General features: G+C 36.0%; 1 protein-coding gene across 1 annotated transcript in view; it reads right to left on the bottom strand.

Annotated features, from left to right (window-relative positions):
* The window catches only part of LOC138357138 (glutamate receptor ionotropic, kainate glr-3-like), a 186,708-nt gene that overhangs the window by 126,208 nt on the left and 37,710 nt on the right, over positions 1 to 22,790 (bottom strand). Inside the window, exons 3-6 of the mRNA XM_069313787.1 lie at positions 15,941 to 16,138; positions 13,651 to 13,913; positions 2,688 to 2,813; positions 1,638 to 1,803 (exon numbers count right to left, since the gene is read on the bottom strand). Of these exons, the coding sequence (XP_069169888.1) occupies positions 1,638 to 1,803; positions 2,688 to 2,813; positions 13,651 to 13,913; positions 15,941 to 16,138 (753 nt within the window). The remainder of the gene's footprint in view (positions 1 to 1,637; positions 1,804 to 2,687; positions 2,814 to 13,650; positions 13,914 to 15,940; positions 16,139 to 22,790) is intronic.

The raw sequence follows: 22,790 nt of genomic DNA on the forward strand, positions 1-22,790 counted from the left end.
GTGCTGTAAATACAAATATTGCTACGATTACTGATTCAACCTGGACGACGATGAGACTTTATGACACCTGTTTTGACGGGGGACAGCCAGAACATGTCACGCGGTCTTACCCATTGGGTTGCGATATTGCTGACAGGTATTCCTATTCAACGGCTGGGAATATTACGACTCCTGTTGCATTTGTCGTCTGCGATCACAGATATGTTGCTAAATTTTTCTGCTTTTTGGCTGATTCTTTGTGCGGAGAAACTTTGTTTAACGCTGACGGCCGCGAGATGCGGCAACGGGAGGGTCTTGGTTGGTTCCTGGTGTTCCCTTTGGACGAGGGTTAGCGAGTCTTGGATGTCCCATGGTGTTCCCTTTGGATGTGGTGGGAGGCTGGCTGCTACCTTCCTGTAGGTCACTGAAAGATATTTTTGCGTTTCTTCCCAATAGGGTACGAGTTTAAGAACGAACTACAACAATTGTGCTTCAACTTTGTTTGACTATCCAGTGCTTTCTGTGTCAGGGGTATGGGTAGGGGGAGTCACAGCTTGCTTCCCTTTGGGAATCTAGGGGGGTTCCCAAACATTTGCCTTCTAGAGTATTTATCCTCCGCATGGCCAGTTTGTTTCCACTGACAGCCGATGTCAATATTGTTTCAAGGTTTTGTGTTTTTCCCTCAAAGGGAACTGAAGGTAAACAGGAACCATTGGCACCACCGCTGTTGTGGCTCCTAAATCAATCATCAACAAATAACTGTCAACAGAGCTAAAACACCCAACCTAATCTTCCTTAACGTAGGCAAAATCTAACTATACACTGAATCCTAATATTCGGCATATAATTATATAAAAATTTGATTTAAAAAGCACTAATCTTGAATTCAGTACAAATTTCTATGATCTTATTCAAACTTATGAGTTCGACTTTCAAACTGGAATTACCTTTGCCCATCCTTCATGAGGACGGGTTGCAATTTTTAACTTATTGTGAATTTAAAATTGGTATTTCTAAAATATAAATATTACCCGGTTTTATAGGTTGTCGTTTGGTGTAGAGTTAGGCCCAGATTAGGTTTGGTTAGATATTTAGATTCTTTTGGAATATAACGAGCATTTGACCTATGTTTATGAATATGGGATGAACAACAAATTGATGAACGCATCTTGGTGGTCAGTCACGGCTTGGGCGAGCAAGATCTCAGGATGAGTTGATATATGTAATGGAGTTTGCTTTATTTGATGAAAGGGTTGATTATGTTGGTTACTTTTCATGTAGTGACATTGATTTGTTGTGGTTATGGGGCACTAACAATATAAGAACATCTTGGATTCACGAGTTTAATTCAAATTGATGTAGTGAGTGATGATTTATGGAGTGTTTTGGGATTCATGTGATGATAAAAGACTTATTTGGTGTTCAGCGATTCATGTAGGGTTGGGGGATTAATGTGGTGAATGAGGGACTCTAGGATTAATACGGAGGGAATTCAAAGGGTGCTGGGGGATTTATGGGGAAATTGCAATATTTTGTTTCATAGAAAGATATTTTTTTTTATATACAGAAAACAAACTAAGCAATATAAGTCATGAATTTATTAAATGGTTTTATCTACGGCAACAAATGCGTTTTAATATAAAAGTGTAGTTTCTAACCTGACATTGAGTCTTCTGGCAAAGTCGAGGAATAATCGGGTGTTGAGAGAGTCTACGAGAGTCATTGAACTGCCTTGTTCATTATTGTTGCTTCTATAGTCCATATATGGGAAAAATATCATGGACGAAAATTTTATCTTGTGGCCCAATAAGTTGTGAAACTGCTCTGCTGGACAGACAAAGAGTAGATTTTCAATTTTGGTACCATTAATTTGAAAGGAAATAATTTTAATAGTTCAACTAATTGTTTACACTGTAGCAAAACCAGTAAGCTGTCTACAACCATAAAGATGACAAACTTCGTGGATAGTGTATTTAATGGAACCGATAGGAGAGAGAGAATGGTGGGATGTATCAGGGGAAAGCACCAAGCCATTTCGACTACATAGCAATTGGAAGGGGTAAGGATAAGGATTTGGGATGGGACAGGGAAGAGTGGAACCTAACCACTTGGACGGTCGGGGATTTATCGCCTACCTGCATGAAGCTACCGTCGCTCTACCGTTCAGTCCAAGTGTATTGAGTAATGAACGTATTATTTATAGAATAAAGGAAAATCACATAAAAAAAATATATATGATACGAGACTATATAAAATATGGAAGTACTTATCAAAAGTATTGTATAATATGTTGTAAAACCTATATATATATAAATTATATATACACCAAGACGTGTAGTCTCTTCTCGAAGAATATTCACCTAGAGCTTACTTTAATTATGGTTTATGTTCAGGACTAAAGTATTTTTGCCATAATTACCCTTCGAGGCATGATAGGCCTTAAACCCAAAATCAAATCAAATACTCTGAGTGTCTTTTAAATAGAACTTGCTTTTAAAATACCCGTTAAAGTATTTTGTTTAGAATTTAGAATTTCAGATGTGTCTAACCCTTCCCTCTCTTATAACACAATGATAAATGATCAAAATAATGGCCGTTTGTGTATAGGTAATATATACTAATATGAATTCAAGTATAAGAGAAAACTAATGTAGTTTAAACGTTGCTTAATCATTTCTATATTATATTGCTATACACAATGGCATTACCATGAAAGAGGTGGTCCATTGGAAGAGTGGGAGAGGTGGGGAAGCACCGGTGGACCAGCTGGACGTCCGGCTCCCCGGTGTTGCAGTACAGACATCGCCGGTACACTAGTACACAGCTTGAGGATTCTGAAGGTAAAGATTCATATGTAAATAGTTAGCTTAAATATTACCACTATTTTTGGAATAAGCGTTACTGAATATTTTTTTGTTTCCTTATTCCCAAATTTTCCATTGGACTTATTTTACTGTAATTCTTTCCAAATTAGAGATATTTAGACGTATTATGTTTCGGACTACCATCTCATATCCTCCGTGGTTGTTGGTAAACTTTAGTGAACACAAATCGTTGTTCACTTTGATAATGTAATTCTATGTATAGATACTGACATAAGCAATCCATTTAATTTGACTTTTATAGTTGTTATATTAGAAGATTTTGTTATAGTATTTAAACCTTGTCAGACTAAGTATAGAATTAATTTATATTTTTTTAATAAAGTGAAGATAGAATAAAGCTGATTTTGAAGCTTTATTGGAACTTATGAATCAGACTATGTAAAACTAGAGTAATTTCATTGCAATACTGTACATCTGTCTGTCAGCACTTCAGCAAAACTTCGAAAATGTGTCTGTGTTGCTGTATCTCAGCGAATATGTCTATTTTCTGTCTAAATAAACTGTTCTTTAGTTTGTCTCTGTATGTTTCTCTGTCTATATATATATATATATATATATATATATATATATATATATGTCGTACCTAATAGCCAGAACGCACTTCTCAGCCTACTATTCAAGGCCCGATTTGCCTAATAAGCCAAGTTTTCATGAATTAATGTTTTTTCGTCTACCTAACCTACCTAACCTAACCTAACCTAGCTTTTTTTGGCTACCTAACCTAACCTTACCTATAAATATAGGTTAGGTTAGGTTAGGTAGGGTTGGTTAGGTTCGGTCATATATCTACGTTAATTTTAACTCCAATAAAAAAAAATTGACCTCATACATAGAGAAAAGGGTTGCTTTATCATTTCATAAGAAAAAAATTATAGTAAATATATTAATTCAGGAAAACTTGGCTTATTAGGCAAATCGGGCCTTGAATAGTAGGCTGAGAAGTGAGTTCTGGCTACTAGGTACGACATATATATATATATATATATATATATATATATATATATATATATATATATATATATATATATATATATATATATATATATTATATATATATATATATATATATATATATATATATATATATATATATATATATATATATATATATATATATATATATATATATATATATATATATATATATCGTACCTAGTAGCCAGAACGCACTTCTCGGCCTACTATGCAAGACCCGATTTACCTAATAAGCCAAGTTTTCCAGAATTAATATATTTTCTCAAATTGTTTTCTTATGAAATGATAAAGCTACCCATTTCATTATGTATGAGGTCAATTTTTTTTTATTGGAGTTAAAATAAACGTAGATATATGAGCGAACCTAACCAACCCTACCTAACCTAACCTAACCTATCTTTATAGGTTAGGTAAGGTTAGGTAGCCGAAAAAGTTAGGTTAGGTTAGGTTAGGTAGTCGAAAAACAATTAATTCATGAAAACTTGGCTTATTAGGCAAATCGGGCCTTGAATAGTAGGCCGAGAAGTGCGTTCTGGCTACTAGGTACGACATATATATATATATATATATATATATATATATATATATATATATATATATGTCGTACCTAGTAGCCAGAACTCACTTTTCAGCCTACAATGCAAAGCCCAATTTGCCTAATAAGCCAAGCTTTCATGAATTAATATATTTTCTCTAATTTTTTTCTTATGCAATGATAAAGCAACCTATTTCATTATGTAAGAGGTCAATTTTTTTTTATTGGAGTTAAAATTAATGTAGATATATGACCGAACCTAACCAACCCTACCTAACCTAACCTAACCTATCTTTATAGGTTAGGTTAGGTTAGGTAGCCGAAAAAGTTAGGTTAGGTTAGGTTAGGTAGGTTAGGTAGTCGAAAAGCAATTAATTCATGAAAACTTGGCTTATTAGGCAAATCGGGCCTTGCATAGTAGGCTCAGAAGTGAGTTCTGGCTACTAGGTACGACATATATATATATATATATATATATATATATATATATATATATATGTCGTACCTAGTAGCCAGAACGTTCTTCTCAGCCTACTATGCAAGGCCCGATTTGCCTAATAAGCCAAGTTTTCCTGAATGAATATATTTTCTCTAATTTTTTTCTTATGAAATGATAAAGCTACTCATTTCATTATGAATGAGGTCAATATTTTTTATTGGAGTTAAAATTAACGTAGATATATGACCGAACCTAACCAACCCTACCTAACCTAACCTAACCTATCTTTATAGGTTAGGTAAGGTTAGGTAGCCGAAAAAGTTAGGTTAGGTTAGGTTAGGTAGTCGAAAAACAATTAATTCATGAAAACTTGGCTTATTAGGCAAATCGGGCCTTGAATAGTAGGCCGAGAAGTGCGTTCTGGCTACTAGGTACGACATATATATATATATATATATATATATATATATATATATATATATATATATCTATATATATATATATATATATATATATATATATATATATATATATATATATATATATGTCGTACCTAGTAGCCAGAACGTTCTTCTCAGCCTACTATGCAAGGCCCGATTTGCCTAATAAGCCAAGTTTTCCTGAATGAATATATTTTCTCTAATTTTTTTCTTATGAAATGATAAAGCTACTCATTTCATTATGAATGAGGTCAATATTTTTTATTGGAGTTAAAATTAACGTAGATATATGACCGAACCTAACCAACCCTACCTAACCTAACCTAACCTATCTTTATAGGTTAGGTTAGGTTAGGTAGCCGAAAAAGATAGGTTAGGTTAGGTTAGGTAGGTTAGGTAGTCGAAAAACAATTAATTAATGAAAACTTGGCTTATTAGGCAAATCGGGCCTTAAATAGTAGGCTGAGAAGTGCGTTCTGGCTACTAGGTACGACATATATATATATATATATATATATATATATATATATATATATATATATATATATATATATATATATATATATATGTCGTACCTAGTAGCCAGAACTCACTTTTCAGCCTACAATGCAAGGCCCGATTTGCCTAATAAGCCAAGTTTTCATGAATTAAAATATTTTCTCTAAATTTTTTCTTATGAAATGATAAAGCTACCCATTTCATTATGAATGAGGTCAATTTTTTTTTATTGGAGTTAAAATTAACGTAGATATGTGACCGAACCTAACCAACCCTACCTAACCTAACCTAACCTATCTTTATAGGTTAGGTTAGGTTAGGTAGCCGAAAAAGTTAGGTTAGGTTAGGTTAGGTAGGTTAGGTAGTCGAAAAGCAATTAATTCATGAAAACTTGGCTTACTAGGCAAATTGGGCCTTGCATAGTAGGCTCAGAAGTGAGTTCTGGCTACTAGGTACGACATATATATATATATATATATATATATATATATATATATATTTATATATATATATATATATATATATATATATATATATATATATATATATATATATATATATATATATATATATATATATATATATATATATATATATATATGTCGTACCTAGTAGCCAGAACGCACTTCTCTGCCTGCTATGCAATGCCCGATTTTGCCTAATAAGCCAAGTTTTCATGAGTTAATCATTTTTTGACTATCTAACCTACCTAACCTAACCTAACCTAACTTTTTCGGCTACCTAACCTAACCTAACATATAAAGATAGGTTAGGTTAGGTTAGGTATGGTTGGTTAGGTTCGGTCATATATCTACGTTAATTTTAACTCCAATTAAGAAAAATGGACCTCATACATAATGAAATGGGTAGCTTTATCATTTCATAAGAAAAAAATTAAAGAAAATATATTAATTCAGGAAACTTGGCTTATTAGGCAAATCGGGCCTTGCATAATAGGCTGAGAAGTGCGTTCTGGCCTACTATGCAAGGCCCGATTTGCCTAATAAGCCAAATTTTCCTGAATTAATATATTTTCTCTATTTTTTTTCTTATGAAATGATAAAGCTACCCATTTCATTATAAATGAGGTCAATTTTTTTTTAACTGGAGTTAAAATTAACGTAGATATATGACCGAACATAACCAACCCTACCTAACCTAACATAACCTATCTTTAAAGATTAGGTTAGGTTAGGTTAGGTTAGGTAGTCGAAAAGCAATTAATTCATGAAAACTTGGCTTATTAGGCAAATCGGGCCTTGCATAGTAGGCTGAGAAGTGCGTTCTGGCTATTAGTTACGACATATATATATATATATATATATATATATATATATATATGTCGTACCTAGTAGCCAGAACTCACTTCTCAGCCTACTATTCAAGGCCCGATTTGCCTAATAAGCCAAGTTTTCCTGAATTAATATATTTACTATAATTTTTTTCTTATGAAATGATAAAGCAACCCTTTTCTCTATGTATGAGGTCATTTTTTTTTATTGGAGTTAAAATTAACGTAGATATATGACCGAACCTAACCAACCCTACCTAACCTAACCTAACCTATATTTATAGATAAGGTTAGGTTAGGTAGCCAAAAAAAGCTAGGTTAGGTTAGGTTAGGTAGGTTAGGTAAACGAAAAAACATTAATTCATAAAAACTTGGCTTATTAGGCAAATCGGGCCTTGAATAGTAGGCTGAGAAGTGCGTTCTGGCTATTAGGTACGACATATATATATATATATATATATATATATATATATATATATATATGTCGTACCTAGTAGCCAGAACTCACTTCTCAGCCTACTATGCAAGGCCCGATTTGCCTATTAAGCCAAGTTTTCATGAATTAATTGTTTTTCGACTACCTAACCTACCTAACCTAACCTAACCTAACTTTTTCGGCTACCTAACCTAACCTAACCTATAAAGATAGGTTAGGTTAGGTTAGGTAGGGTTGGTTAGGTTCGGTCATATATCTAAGTCAATTTTAACTCCAATAAAAAAAAATTGACCTCATACATAATGAAATGGGTAGATTTATCATTTCATAAGAAAAAAATTAGAGAAAATATATTAATTCCGGAAAACTTGGCTTATTAGGCAAATCGGGCCTTGCATAGTAGGCTGAGAAGTGCGTTCTGGCTATTAGGTACGACATATATATATATATATATATATATATATATATATATATATATATATATATATATATATGTCGTACCTAGTAGCCAGAACTCACTTCTCAGCCTACTATTCAAGGCCCGATTTGCCTAATAAGCCAAGTTTTCCTGAATTAATATATTTACTATAATTTTTTTCTTATGAAATGATAAAGCAACCCTTTTCTCTATGTATGAGGTCAATTTTTTTTTATTGGAGTTAAAATTAACGTAGATATATGACCGAACCTAACCAACCCTACCTAACCTAACCTAACCTTTATTTATAGGTAAGGTTAGGTTAGGTAGCCAAAAAAAGCTAGGTTAGGTTAGGTTAGGTAGGTTAGGTAGACGAAAAAACATTAATTCATGAAAACTTGGCTTATTAGGCAAATCGGGCCTTGAATAGTAGGCTGAGAAGTGCGTTCTGGCTATTAGGTACGACATATATATATATATATATATATGTCGTACCTAATAGCCAGAACGCACTTCTCGGCCTACTATTCAAGGCCCGATTTGCCTAATAAGCCAAGTTTTCATGAATTAATGTTTTTTCGTCTACCTAACCTACCTAACCTAACCTAACTTAGCTTTTTTTGGCTACCTAACCTAACCTTACCTAAAAATATAGGTTAGGTTAGGTTAGGTAGGGTTGGTTAGGTTCGGTCATATATCTACGTTAATTTTAACTCCAATAAAAAAAATTGACCTCATACATAGAGAAAAGGGTTGCTTTATCATTTCATAAGAGAAAAATTATAGTAAATATATTAATTCAGGAAAACTTGGCTTATTAGGCAAATCGGGCCTTGAATAGTAGGCTGAGAAGTGAGTTCTGGCTACTAGGTACGACATATATATATATATATATATATATATATATGTCGTACCTAGTAGCCAGAACGCACTTCTCAGCCTACTATGCAAGGCCCGATTTGCCTAATAAGCCAAGTTTTCATGAATTAATTGTTTTTCGACTACCTAACCTACCTAACCTAACCTAACCTAACTTTTTCGACTACCTAACCAAACCTAACCTATAAAGATAGGTTAGGTTAGGTTAGGTAGGGTTGGTTAGGTTCGGTCATATATCTACGTTAATTTTAACTCCAATAAAAAAAAAATTATCTCATACATAATGAAATGGGTAGCTTTATCATTTCATAAGAAAAAAATTAGAGAAAATATATTAATTCAGGAAAACTTGGCTTACTAGGCAAATCGGGCCTTGCATAGTAGGCCAAAAAGTGCGTTCTGGCTACTAGGTACGACATATATATATATATATATATATATATATATATATATATATATATATATATATATATATATATATATATATATATATATATATATATGTCGTACCTAGTAGCCAGAACTCACTTCTCAGCCTACTATTCAAGGCCCGATTTGCCTAATAAGCCAAGTTTTCATGAATTAATTGTATTTCGACTACCTAACCTACCTAACCTAACCTAACCTAACTTTTTCGGCTACCTAACCTAACCTAACCTATAAAGATAGGTTAGGTTAGGTTAGGTAGGGTTGGTTAGGTTCGGTCATATATCTACTTTAATTTTATCTCCAATAAAAAACAATTGCCCTCATACATAATGAAAAGGGTAGCTTTATCATTTCATAAGAAAAGAATTAGAGAAAATATATTAATTCAGGAAAACTTGGCTTATTAGGCAAATTGGGCCTCGCATAGTAGGCTGAGAAGTGAGTTCTGGCTATTAGGTACGACATATATATATATATATATATATATATATATATATATATATATATATATATATATATATATATATATATATATATATATATATATATATGTCGTACCTAGTAGCCAGAACGCACTTTTCAGCCTACTATGCAAGGCCCGATTTGCCTAATAAGCCAAGTTTTCATGAATTAATTGTTTTTCGACAACCTAACCTACCTAACCTAACCTAACCTATCTTTTTCGGCTACCTAACCTAACCTAACCTATAGAGATAGGTTAGGTTAGGTTAGGTAGGGTTGGTTAGGTTCTGTCATATATCTACGTTAATTTTAACTCCAATAAAAAAAAATTGACCTCATACATAATTAAATGGGTAGCTTTATCATTTCACAAGAAAAAAATTAGAGAAAATATATTAATTCAGGAAAACTTGGCTTATTAGGCAAATCGGGCCTTGCATAGTAGGCTGAGAAGTGCGTTCTGGCTATTAGGTACGACATATATATATATATATAATTATATATATATATATATATTAGTATATTTTGGTAGCAGTCTTACCTGTAGACATATTATTAAATATGACCGAAAAAGTAAGATTAATAATTCTATCACGAATTTTCTCAATCTTTCGTTCATTTCTTTTCACTGTTGGTGGTAATTCAAAAATCAATTCTCCAAAATTCATTTTTATTTCTAGTCTGACGCGACACTTGAGCGCGTTTCGTAAAACTTATTACATTTTCAAAGACTTTAGTTTAAACATACACAACTGAATAGAACTTACACATCTTCGATTTGTTTATATCTACATTTGAGTGAGGTGGATGGGGTGAGGTGGTATTTAATAAGGTATTAATTTCATCAACACAAGACAGAACACGAAACAATGGGTATTGAATAGAAGTGATTGTAAAAAGCCTATTGGTCCATATTTCTTGATGCTTCTATATTGGAGCGGAGTCTTGAGGTGGGTAGAATATAGTTGTGCATTAATTGGTTGTTGATTGCTGGTGTTGACTTCTTGATGTGTAGTGCCTCGCAAACGTCAAGCCGCCTGCTATCGCTGTATCTATCGATGATTTCTGTGTTGTTTACTAGGATTTCTCTGGCGATGGTTTGGTTGTGGGAAGAGATTATATGTTCCTTAATGGAGCCCTGTTGCTTATGCATCGTTAAACGCCTAGAAAGAGATGTTGTTGTCTTGCCTATATACTGGTTTTTTGGAGCTAACAGTCCCCAAGAGGGCATTTGAAGGCATAGACGATGTTGGTCTCTTTTAAAGCGTTCTGCTTTGTGTCTGGAGAGTTTCTCATGAGTACGCTGGCCGTTTTTCTGGTTTTATAGTAAATCGTCAGTTGTATCCTCTGATTTTTGTCTTTAGGGATAACATTTCTATTAACAATATCTTTCAGGACCCTTTCCTCCGTTTTATGAGCTGTGGAAAAAAAGTTCCTGTAAAATAGTCTAATAGGGGGTATAGGTGTTGTGTTGGTTGTCTCTTCAGAGGTTGCATGGCGTTTCACTTTCCTTCTTATGATGTCTTCCACGAAACCATTGGCGAAGCCGTTCTTGACTAGGACCTGCCTTACCCTACAGAGTTCTTTGTCGACTTGCTTCCATTCTGAGCTGTGGCTGAGAGCACGGTCGACATATGCGTTAACAACACTCCTCTTGTACCTATCTGGGCAGTCGCTTTTGGCATTCAGGCACATTCCTATGTTTGTTTCCTTAGTGTAGACTGCAGTGTGGAAAACTCCGCTCCTTTCCATGACTATTACATCTAGAAAGGGCAGCTTCCCATCCTTCTCCATCTCGTAAGCGAAATGCAACACAGAATTCTTCTCAGATGCCTCCTTCAGCTCCTGCAGATGTCTGACATCAGGTACCTGTGTAAAAATGTCGTCAACATACCTGCAGTATATGGCCGGTTTCAAGTTCATGTCAACTAAGACTTTTTGCTCGATGGTTCCCATGTAGAAGATTGCAAACAGGACACCTAGGGGAGAACCCATGGTGACCTCATCTACTTGCTTATACATGTGTCCATCCGGGCTCAAGAAGGGTGCCTCTTTAGTACAAGCTTGGAGTAGTTTCCTTAGACTGTTTTCTGGTATGTCAAGAGGAGTACAGGCCGGATCACGGTACACTCTGTCGGCTATCATCCCGATTGTTTCATCCACAGGTACGTTGGTAAACAGAGATTCTACGTCCAACGAGGCTCTTATCCCTGTGGCCCGTGTTCCCCGCAGCAAGTCAACAAATTCCTTTGGAGACTTCAGGCTGAAGGCGCAAGGGACATAAGGAGTCAGCAAGCCGTTGAGTTGTTTCGCCAGTCTGTACGTGGGTGTGGGTATCTGGCTGATGATTGGCCGAAGTGAGTTTCCAGGCTTGTGTGTCTTGACATTTCCATACGCATATCCAGGTTTATATTCCCCAAAATTCTTTGGCAGGTGGAGTCCAGATTTCTTGCGTTTACAGTTTCGATCAATTTTTGACCTTTGCTTTCAGTTCGGCTGTAGTGTCCTTCGTTACCCTTTGGAATTTAGTTTGGTCAGAGAGTATGAGGTTCATTTTCGCCAGATATTCGTCTTTTTTAAGAATAACGTATATTGGCGACTTGTCGCCTCTCCTGACAACTATATCCTCGTTCTCACGAAGGCTCTTAGCTGCCGCTTTGAGCTCGGGGGACAGTATGGTACTTCTATAATTGCCTCGATTCTTTCCTCCTTCTGCAATAAGTTCGGCTTGTAAAGTATCTTTGGTGGTGACCTTTTTTTGTGCTTCGAGGTCGAATATGTCGCCCAACAGAATCTCCAACTCCTCTTTCCGGGCCATCTCACTCGGTCTGGACATAACTTGACAGTTTATACCCAGATTTAGGAGAGTGACTTGGTCCTCAGTGAGGTTGATTCCTGCAAGGTTCAGGAAGCCATCTCTTGGTCCTGGAATTGCCATAGGTCCTCCATATAACGTTGTTAGTTTCTTGATTATCCTTGTTTCAGTGCTGAGGTGATGCCGGTCTGATTATATATATATATATATGTATATATATATATATATATATATATATATATATATATATTTATATATATATATATATATATATATATATATATATATATATATATATATATATATATATATATATATATATATATATATATATATATATATATATATATTCTTATATTAAATACTTCCATTACCCTTAGATATATTTGTTGAGAGGTTTACTGAGATACAGGGTCAAAAGCAAGTAAAGTGTATCAGTGGATTCTTCTAACCCACCACGTGGTCGTATTATAATACTTGACCAAGAATTTAGTCAGTCCTTGGGACGAGTCTCCTGCAGTCCAACCATGTTTACACAGCTGAAGTCGTGCAACATCTCCCTCAAGCTTAAACCGGTCAAGTTCAAATTTGTTTATGCCCTCCTGTTATACATACCAACCCAACATACACTATACTTCCAGCATATTTTCTGGACCAATTTAAGCTGCAAATGATAAAACACAGGAGAATCAGAGCAATGTCTACAGTGAACAGTTGGATTACAGTGAATGACCTTTACATCATTCTGCATAACGCATATATTAAAATTATCATGATATATTTAATTTTAAGACTGTTGACACTATTAATCATCGAGCCCGGAGTGGTATCACTGGCTGACTCGTGTCCTCTGAGTGGAATCGAAGATATATGCAGACATCCTTTTCTCTTTAAGAATGTCTGCCTTTAATTAATTTAACTATTCAAGTATGAAAAATACATTCGTTACTCTGCAATTAAATAATAAAAATTGCTTGAGAAGCATTTCTTGTTACTGATTTATACCATATGAAAGTCGCAAAATTTTTGTTATTGCTATTGCTTCATATGTTGCTTAGCAATTATATACAATGAAAATCTGGTCTACGTAGTAAGGGTTTTTGCAAGTTAAATAAATTTGTTTTACTATGAATGTTACATAAAAATTATAAAAACCTGTACGTCCACACCTGCTTGCTTCTTAGGTCTCTGGGCAACTGAGGTACCAAAGTGTGAAGAGATATGAAGGGAAGCATTGTGGAGGGCCACTTGGATGGCGTAGAGGGAGGCGTGGTGGAGGGCGAGGTAGAGGTCGTGGTGGAGGGCGAGGTAGAGGGCGTGGACAGTGTTGCGGAGACTGTGGTGGAGGAGCACGGCCCTCACCCCCGCCCTCCCACCTATGGCTATCACCACCGTCTCCGGCAGCTTCCAGAGACCTGACATTTCTAGAAACCTGAAGAGAAGAAATAGTACATACATTTATGATCTGAGGATTCAGGTTTATTATTATTATATTATTGATATTTTCTAACAGTTATTTTTGAACCGTTTCAAAATCATAATTAGCACAAGATACATTCATATATGTACTCGAGTTGAGTACATATATGAGTACATATATATAAACCCAATAAACACTCAACATTTTCTAACTTTTTAATTGACTGTATATTGTAAATATTATCACACTGTTAATATTTATAAAGTGTTTTATTAAGTATAAAAAACGTTCAATAATGTTAACTAAATTTTAGACCATATAGCTAAAATACAAATGACATTTTGATAAAGTTTAATGTATGTATTTAAATAAAATAAAATTATTTAATGTATGTGTGTGTGTGTGTGTGTGTGAGTGTGTGTGCATGTACTCGACTAGATGTGCTTGCAGGAACGAGCTAGGCTCCTAGCCTAGCTTTCTAAACGTTCTTAGATCAATGAAATAACTTATTTCTCACACTTTTCTCATACCTAAATTTAAAACTTAGAATTGAATGAGCTTCACGACTTCTGTGTCTAACCTGTTCCACTTATTGACAGTTTTAATACTGAAAAAGCTCTTTCTGAAATCTCTGAGACTTATATGTATACCGAGTTTCCACCTATGACCCCTCTTTCTGTTATTCCTAGCTTTGAACAATGTTACTTTGTCTACCATGTTAATTTCCCTTAGAAATGTTAAAATCCCTTATATTTTAATAAAAGGTAGCTGATGGTAGCTAAGAGGGGAATATGAGGTAGTTGATGGTAGCTAAAGGACGTGTGAGGCTGTGCATTGCCAAGGGATAGCCTTGGCAATAGGTACATGCATGACGTCAGGGCAACTCAATATGTGTAAGGTTATGTATGCTTCCTTCTGCAACTTCCTCTTCTGCCTCTTCTCTGTCATGATAGCTGTATTATCATTGGTTAATTTTAACAGCCGATGCCCCATTGGTTCTGGCACCAATGATCGATCTTCTTGGATGGACTGCTGTTCATGAGCAGTTCACCCAATTTGGTGTGGTAATCCCTCATTCTGAATAATGAGTCCGTCATATGCAGACGCTTCTTAATTCGGCCAAATCAATCATCTCTGGGCTCAAAGTATAGATATCAACCTTTGTTTCGTGGTTATTCGCCGTGCGCCCTACAAAATCAAGAATCTTTAGAAATGATAGTCATTAATATACTGTGCAATTACATGAGAGGAGACTAGTCTGTACCCACACTGGATATGCGTGAGTACACGTGTAATGTCTGAGTACATTATCACGCTGCTTGACTACTCTGTTGACTCTTTGATTGAATTACCATTCTTCCACATCTTTTGCATAAGATTAAGTGTGCGTGTGTGTGTGTGTGTGTGTGTGTGTGTGTGTGTGTGTGTGTGTGTGTGTGTGTGTGTGTGTGTGTGTGTGGGTGCGTGTGTGTTCATGTGTTACCGCACATCCCATGTCACCTGCAGTTATGTTCACCACGTGCAGCATCTGTGAGGTGTTTTCCATCGGCAAGGAAGGAGGACACCCCATTCAGCGCCAGGAGCTGAATCGACGCCTAATTAGTGAGGTGTGGATGTTTTTGTGTGGGAGAGGAGGCCTCCTAATCAATATGTCAATTCGACTGCCTGGCTCAGCAGGACTCTGTTAGCTCCTGCCAAGAGTGTAGAGTTGATCAGCCCAGGTAACGATTTGCACTAACAGGTCGTTAGCCAAATGTAATGTAGTAGCAAATTTTTATTGGAGGAATTGTTGGATTACAGTTTTCCTCATATAGGGGCGTTGTTACCGCTATCTTCTGTATTATATTAGTGATTGTGTTATCTTGAGTAATTCGTTATGCTCAGTGCTTGGTAAGTGGACCAGTTATATAAGTTTGGTTTCATTGTGTATGTCTATTATTTGTTACTATGCAATCGTTTCAATGATAAGGTGAATAATTTACAGTGAAAAAACCCTGATTGCAACTCGATTTATAGTAAAACTCTTTCTTAATTATTACTCAAGTATATGGCTGGTATTGTTGTTGGAGGTGAGATCAAGAACGAGTCCTCGGCAGGTGGTTCTAGCGTCGGTCCACAGTCCCTGGAGGAGGTGGTCCAGCTGGTCCTGGCCCTGGAGGAGGTGGTCCAGCTGGTCCTGGCTGGTCACCGGCCCCGCCTCCACTATCACGCCAGCTTCCATATCACCATTCCAGCGTCTGAAGGAGGAAGTGTCTCTAAATTAACGTCCACACTTTTGCAACAGTTTTAAGTAACTAAACAAATGAAAATGATAAGTTGTTTAAATGATTCATTCTACTGTAGAGTAATTTTTAACATTTACTTGTGATTAGTAGGTTTATAAAACAATATAAATACCTATGCATACAGTTCAAATACTGATCGGGAGTCTTGTGTAAATATATTATAATAATAATAATAATAATAATAATAATAATAATAATAATAATAATAATAATAATAATAATAATAATTATTATTATTATTATTATTATTATGTTTATAATTTGTATAATACAATTTTTATATATTAGAGTTGCTTTTAAATTTGCAAGCAAGAAGTACACTTGTTATTAACATTGTAGCATTGTGGGAGATCCTATATTTTTACTGAATTCTACTGCATTTTTAGCCATGCTTATTCAAAGTTTTTGAAATGTTTATCAAACATTTTGAATTCTTCACCTACCTATTGTTAAAATGCGAGTACGGCGTTCTGACTACTAGGTACAACATATATATAAAGTATATATATATATATATATATATATATATATATATATATATATATATATATATATATATATATATATATATATATATATATATATATATATATATATATATATATATATATATATATATATATATATATATATATATATATATATATGCGATATTGTCCGGTCGTGATGGTCAAGTGGATTAAGGCGTCTTGTACATACCAGTTGCGTTGCTTCTGGGAGTATGGGTTCGAGTCACTTCTGGGGTGTGAGTTTTCAGATATATATATATATATATATATATATATATATATATATATATATATATATATATATATATATATTATTAAATATGACCGAAAAAGTAAGATTAATAATTCTAACACGAATTTTCTCGATCTTTCGTACGTTTCTTTTCACTGTTGGTGGTAATTCAAAAATCAATTCTCCAAAATTCATTTTTATTTCTAGTCTGACTCGACACTTGAGCGCGTTTCGTAAAACTTATTACATTTTCAAAGACTTTAGTTTACACATACACAACTGAATAGAACTTACACATCTTCGATTTGTTTATATCTACATTTGAGTGAGGTGGATGGGGTGAGGTGGTATTAATAGGGTATTAAATTCCTAAACACAAGACAGAACACGAAACAATGGGTATTGAATGGAAGTGATTGTAGAAAGCCTATTGGTCCATATTTCTTGATGCTTCTATATTGGAGCGGAGTCTTGAGGTGGGTAGAATATAGTTGTGCATTAATTGGCTGTTGATTGCTGGTGTTGACTTTTTAATGTGTAGTGCCTCGCAAACGTCGAGCCGCCTGCTATCACTGTATCTATCGATGATTTCTGTGTTGTTTACTAGGATTTCTCTGGCGATGGTTTGGTTGTGGGAAGAGATTATATGTTCCTTAATGGAGCCCTGTTGTTTATGCATCGTTAAACGCCTAGAAAGAGATGTTGTTGTCTTGCCTATATACTGGTTTTATATAGAAGGATCCTCCAATATAGAAGGATCAAGAAATATGGACCAATAGGCTTTCTACAATCACTTCCATTTCAATACCCATTGTTTCGTGTTCTGTCTATATATATATATATATATATATATATATATATATATATATATATATATATATATATATATATATATATATATATATATATATATATATATATATATATATATATAGACAGAACACGTATATAGATATATGTATATATATATATATATATATATATATATATATATATATATATATATATATATATATAGACAGAACACGTATATAGATATATGTATACATATATATATATATATATATATATATATATATATATATATATATATATATATATATATATATATATATATATATATATATATATATATATATATATATATATATATAGGGGGGTACCACCTCTGGTGCAATTATAGGGACCCACAGTCTCAGAGAAGAGAACACAGAGCATTCAGGGAAAAATTGCCATTTAACTCTGAATACGTAAGAGTGTTCGCTTCTCCTACCACCCTCCGTTTTTTATGGTGTACACTTTATTATGCAAGGTTATACAGTTACATATCTGATTTTATACAAAAAATTAACATTAAGAGGACACAAAAAGAAGTTCGGAGGAGTTCCTCGAACTCCTCCGACGCCGGGCAGGAACCGAGGATGTAGCGAGCATTCCCCCTCTGGATCGCGACACTGAGGCGCTGAAAGAGAAAACTTGCTGCTCTAGGGTCTCTTCTGGTGTCGATGAGCTTGGAACCAAGATCCTTAAGAAACCTTCTTGCACTCTCTCTCCATGGGCCTATTGTCTCAGACCCTATTGGAACGAAGTTGTACCGATGATCTAATTGCCTGTACTTGGCTGACTTGTCTCTTTCTCTACGTGTCGCCGCGGCTCCTGCTGTGCCGGCAGAGAGGTTGATGAATGTGGTTGCCAGGGTGGATACACATGTATAATCCCATGCAAACTGTCTGCCACCCTTCCACGGTCGCAGTGTGATTCCATCTGGTCGGCCGGCAAAGCTAACAGAGTCACGGTTCAGTAGGTTGCGGGGCTCTCTTTCCGCTGAACACTGAGGAGAGGCAAGGCTTCTTTTAATTCATTGTCAATTTCATTGTCATTTAATTCGAAGTCATTGACTTCGTCGTGTCTAGTGTGCCAACCATCAGATTTTCCACAGTGCAGGCCATGCAATCCATATTCGTCAGCATCTGCCTCGCCGCAAATACACCTATGAACAGTGTGGATAGGGGCAGCAAGACGGAGAGCGACTGCAATACGGAACTTTTGCGGATCAAGACGTGTGCCTGTCGCAGACATATATATATATATATATATATATATAACTGAAAACTCACACCCCAGAAGTGACTCGAACCCATACTCCCAGAAGCAACGCATCTGGTATGTACAAGACGCCTTAATCCACTTGACCATCACGACCGGACAAAATGAGGTGATAGCCGAGGCTATTTGAACCACCCCACCGCCGGCACTCGGATAGTTATCTTGGGCATAGCATTTTACCAAATCACCTCATTCTTTGGGGCAACACGTGAGGAACACAAATGCGAACAAGCCTGAATGGTCCCCAGGACATATGCAACTGAAAACTCACACCCCAGAAGTGACTCGAACCCATACTCCCAGAAGCAACGCATCTGGTATGTACAAGACGCCTTAATCCACTTGACCATCACGACCGGACAAAATGAGGTGATAGCCGAGGCTATTTGAACCACCCCACCGCCGGCACTCGGATAGTTATCTTGGGCATAGCATTTTACCAAATCACCTCATTCTTTGGGGCAACACGTGAGGAACACAAATGCGAACAAGCCTGAATGGTCCCCAGGACATATGCAACTGAAAACTCACACCCCAGAAGTGACTCGAACCCATACTCCCAGAAGCAACGCATCTGGTATGTACAAGACGCCTTAATCCACTTGACCATCACGACCGGACAAAATGAGGTGATAGCCGAGGCTATTTGAACCACCCCACCGCCGGCACTCGGATAGTTATCTTGGGCATAGCATTTTACCAAATCACCTCATTCTTTGGGGCAACACGTGAGGAACACAAATGCGAACAAGCCTGAATGGTCCCCAGGACATATGCAACTGAAAACTCTAAAACTAAAACTAAATGCTATGCCCAAGATAACTATCCGAGTGCCGGCGGTGGGGTGGTTCAAATAGCCTCGGCTATCACCTCATTTTGTCCGGTCGTGATGGTCAAGTGGATTAAGGCGTCTTGTACATACCAGATGCGTTGCTTCTGGGAGTATGGGTTCGAGTCACTTCTGGGGTGTGAGTTTTCAGTTGCATATGTCCTGGGGACCATTCAGGCTTGTTCGCATTTGTGTTCCTCACGTGTTGCCCCAAAGAATGAGGTGATTTGGTAAAATGCTATGCCCAAGATAACTATCCGAGTGCCGGCGGTGGGGTGGTTCAAATAGCCTCGGCTATCACCTCATTTTGTCCGGTCGTGATGGTCAACAAGTGGATTAAGGCGTTTTGTACATACCAGATGCGTTGCTTCTGGGAGTATGGGTTCGAGTCACTTCTGGGGTGTGAGTTTTCAGTTGCATATGTCCTGGGGACCATTCAGGCTTGTTCGCATATATATATATATATATATATATATATATATATATATATATATATATATATATATATATATATATATATATATATATATATATATATATATATATATATATATGCAGATGCAGATATATATATATGTATATATATATATATATATATATATATATATATATATATATATATATATATATATATATATATATATATATATATATATATATGTTTAGGGATGTTAACTTACGGAGTGTCTTTGTTGCTACAAGAGTTTTATGTTGTTGTTTCAGGTTAAATAGTTCACTGTTGATGGTTTGCTTGAGTTGGATAGGGATGTCGTACTGGGTCCATTTGTTTAACAAATGGACCCAGAAGTCCATTTAAACTTCCAAATGGAAGTTTAAAACATTAAACCCACATGACCCAGCAGTCCGCAATACAGAGTTTACCTATAGGTATAGGCAAGAGCTCATTCGGCATCAACTAAACAAGAAGAAGGAAGCCCTCCAAACCTTTATAGAGCAGGCGGAGCATCTGTTAAACAAATGGACCCAGTACGACATCCCTATCCAACTCAAGCAAACCATCAACAGTGAACTATTTAACCTGAAACAACAACATAAAACTCTTGTAGAAACAAAGACACTCCGTAAGTTAACATCCCTAAACGGTGGACAGCTAAAAATCCCTCGTCCTAAAGATGGCTACTTTAACCTGACTTCTTATGATCTTACCCAGGACCAACGAGACCTCTTAAATCTTGGTCTAAATTGTCAATTCTTATCTAAACCAAAGATGCATCAAAAACGCCTGGAAATCGAAATGCTTCTGGACGATATCCATAAGCTAGAAGACAACAAAAAAGTCATCACCACTGACACACTTCAAGCGGAACTACTTGCAGAAGCAGGGAAAAAACGAGGAACATATTCATCTACAATCTTAACCCCACGACTCAAAGAAGCAGCGAAACAACTAAAAAATCTGAAAGACGTAACAATAAGAAAAGCCGACAAAACAGCAGCATATGTATTGATTCCTACCCATGAATACATGAACAAAATTAGCGACATCCTAAGTGACGACTCCAAATTTCAACGAATCACGAGGAACCCCGTAGAAGACCTTAAGCGGAAAGTAAACAAAACAATTACAGCAATCAACGCAAAGAAAGGTAGTGTGCATTTCAATAAACTTCAAGGCGACTATGGCTTAGGATATGCCTACGGCAATGTTAAGACGCATAAACCAGGTAACCCACTACGCCCTATAATCAGCCAAATACCAACCCCAACTTATCACCTGGCAAAGAAACTCAATGAACTCCTAACTCCATACACTCCAAGTAAGTTTAGTCTACAATCATCAGCAGATTTCCTAGAATTGATCAAATCTACCCAGCCCGACGGAATCATCGCTTCCCTGGACGTTGAATCCCTTTTTACCAACGTCCCAGTCGACACAACCATAGGAATGATACTGGACAGAGTATACAGAGACGAGAGCACCCCCAAATTAGACATACCTGAGCCACACTTGAAAAGTCTTCTCGAAGCATGTACAAAGGAAGCCCCTTTCATCAGTCCACAAGGAGACATGTATTTACAAATAGACGGAGTAGCAATGGGCTCCCCCTTAGGAGTTTTATTTGCTAATTTTTATATGGGAACCATCGAAGATAGGGTCTTCAGTAGCAGACAAAAACCAACTGTATACTGCCGTTATGTAGATGACATATTCGTAATAGTAAAAGACTCAGATGAACTAATTGACCTAAAAAGACACCTAGAGAGAGAGTCAGTACTCCGATTTACATATGAAAATAGTGAAAATAACAGTCTGCCATTCTTGGATGTACTAATAACAAAAACAGGAACCTCTTTAAGTACCAACGTATATACCAAGCCCACCAACATAGGATTATGCCTGAACGGTAGAAGTGAGTGCCCCCAAAGATACAAAGCCAGTGTTCTCAATGCTTATATTCGTCGAGCGCTTACCCCCTGCTCTGAATGGAGCAACGTGAGTAGAGAGTTTGAAAGAGTAACTCAGGTATTGGTGAACAACGGATATAGCAACGCGGAAATAAACGCTGCTATAAGAAGAAACTTGGACCGTTGGTATAATTCAGAACCTAGAACAGAAACCACAACACCCCCAATAAAATTATATTACAAATCAACCATGCACAGTGAACATATAAAAGAGGAAAGAATAATGAAAGAAATAATCCGTAAAGGAGTAAAAAGCACTACTCCTAACCAAAACATAAACCTGATAATATTCTACAAAACCAAGAAGACTTCCGAACTCCTTATCAAAAACAGCCCGAAGCCGACGGAGAACCCTCTACAGCAGTCAAGCGTTGTATACATGTACACTTGCCCCCACGAAGGATGTAACCTTCAATGTAACCCAGCAAACAATTTTAGGTTGCCACAACATATCTGGAAAGTATTTGAAAGTATTGGAAACGTTTGTTTTATCGTATCAGA

Source organism: Procambarus clarkii, chromosome 76 (genome assembly GCF_040958095.1).
Source record: "Procambarus clarkii isolate CNS0578487 chromosome 76, FALCON_Pclarkii_2.0, whole genome shotgun sequence".
Classification (NCBI taxonomy): Eukaryota; Metazoa; Arthropoda; class Malacostraca; order Decapoda; family Cambaridae; genus Procambarus; species Procambarus clarkii.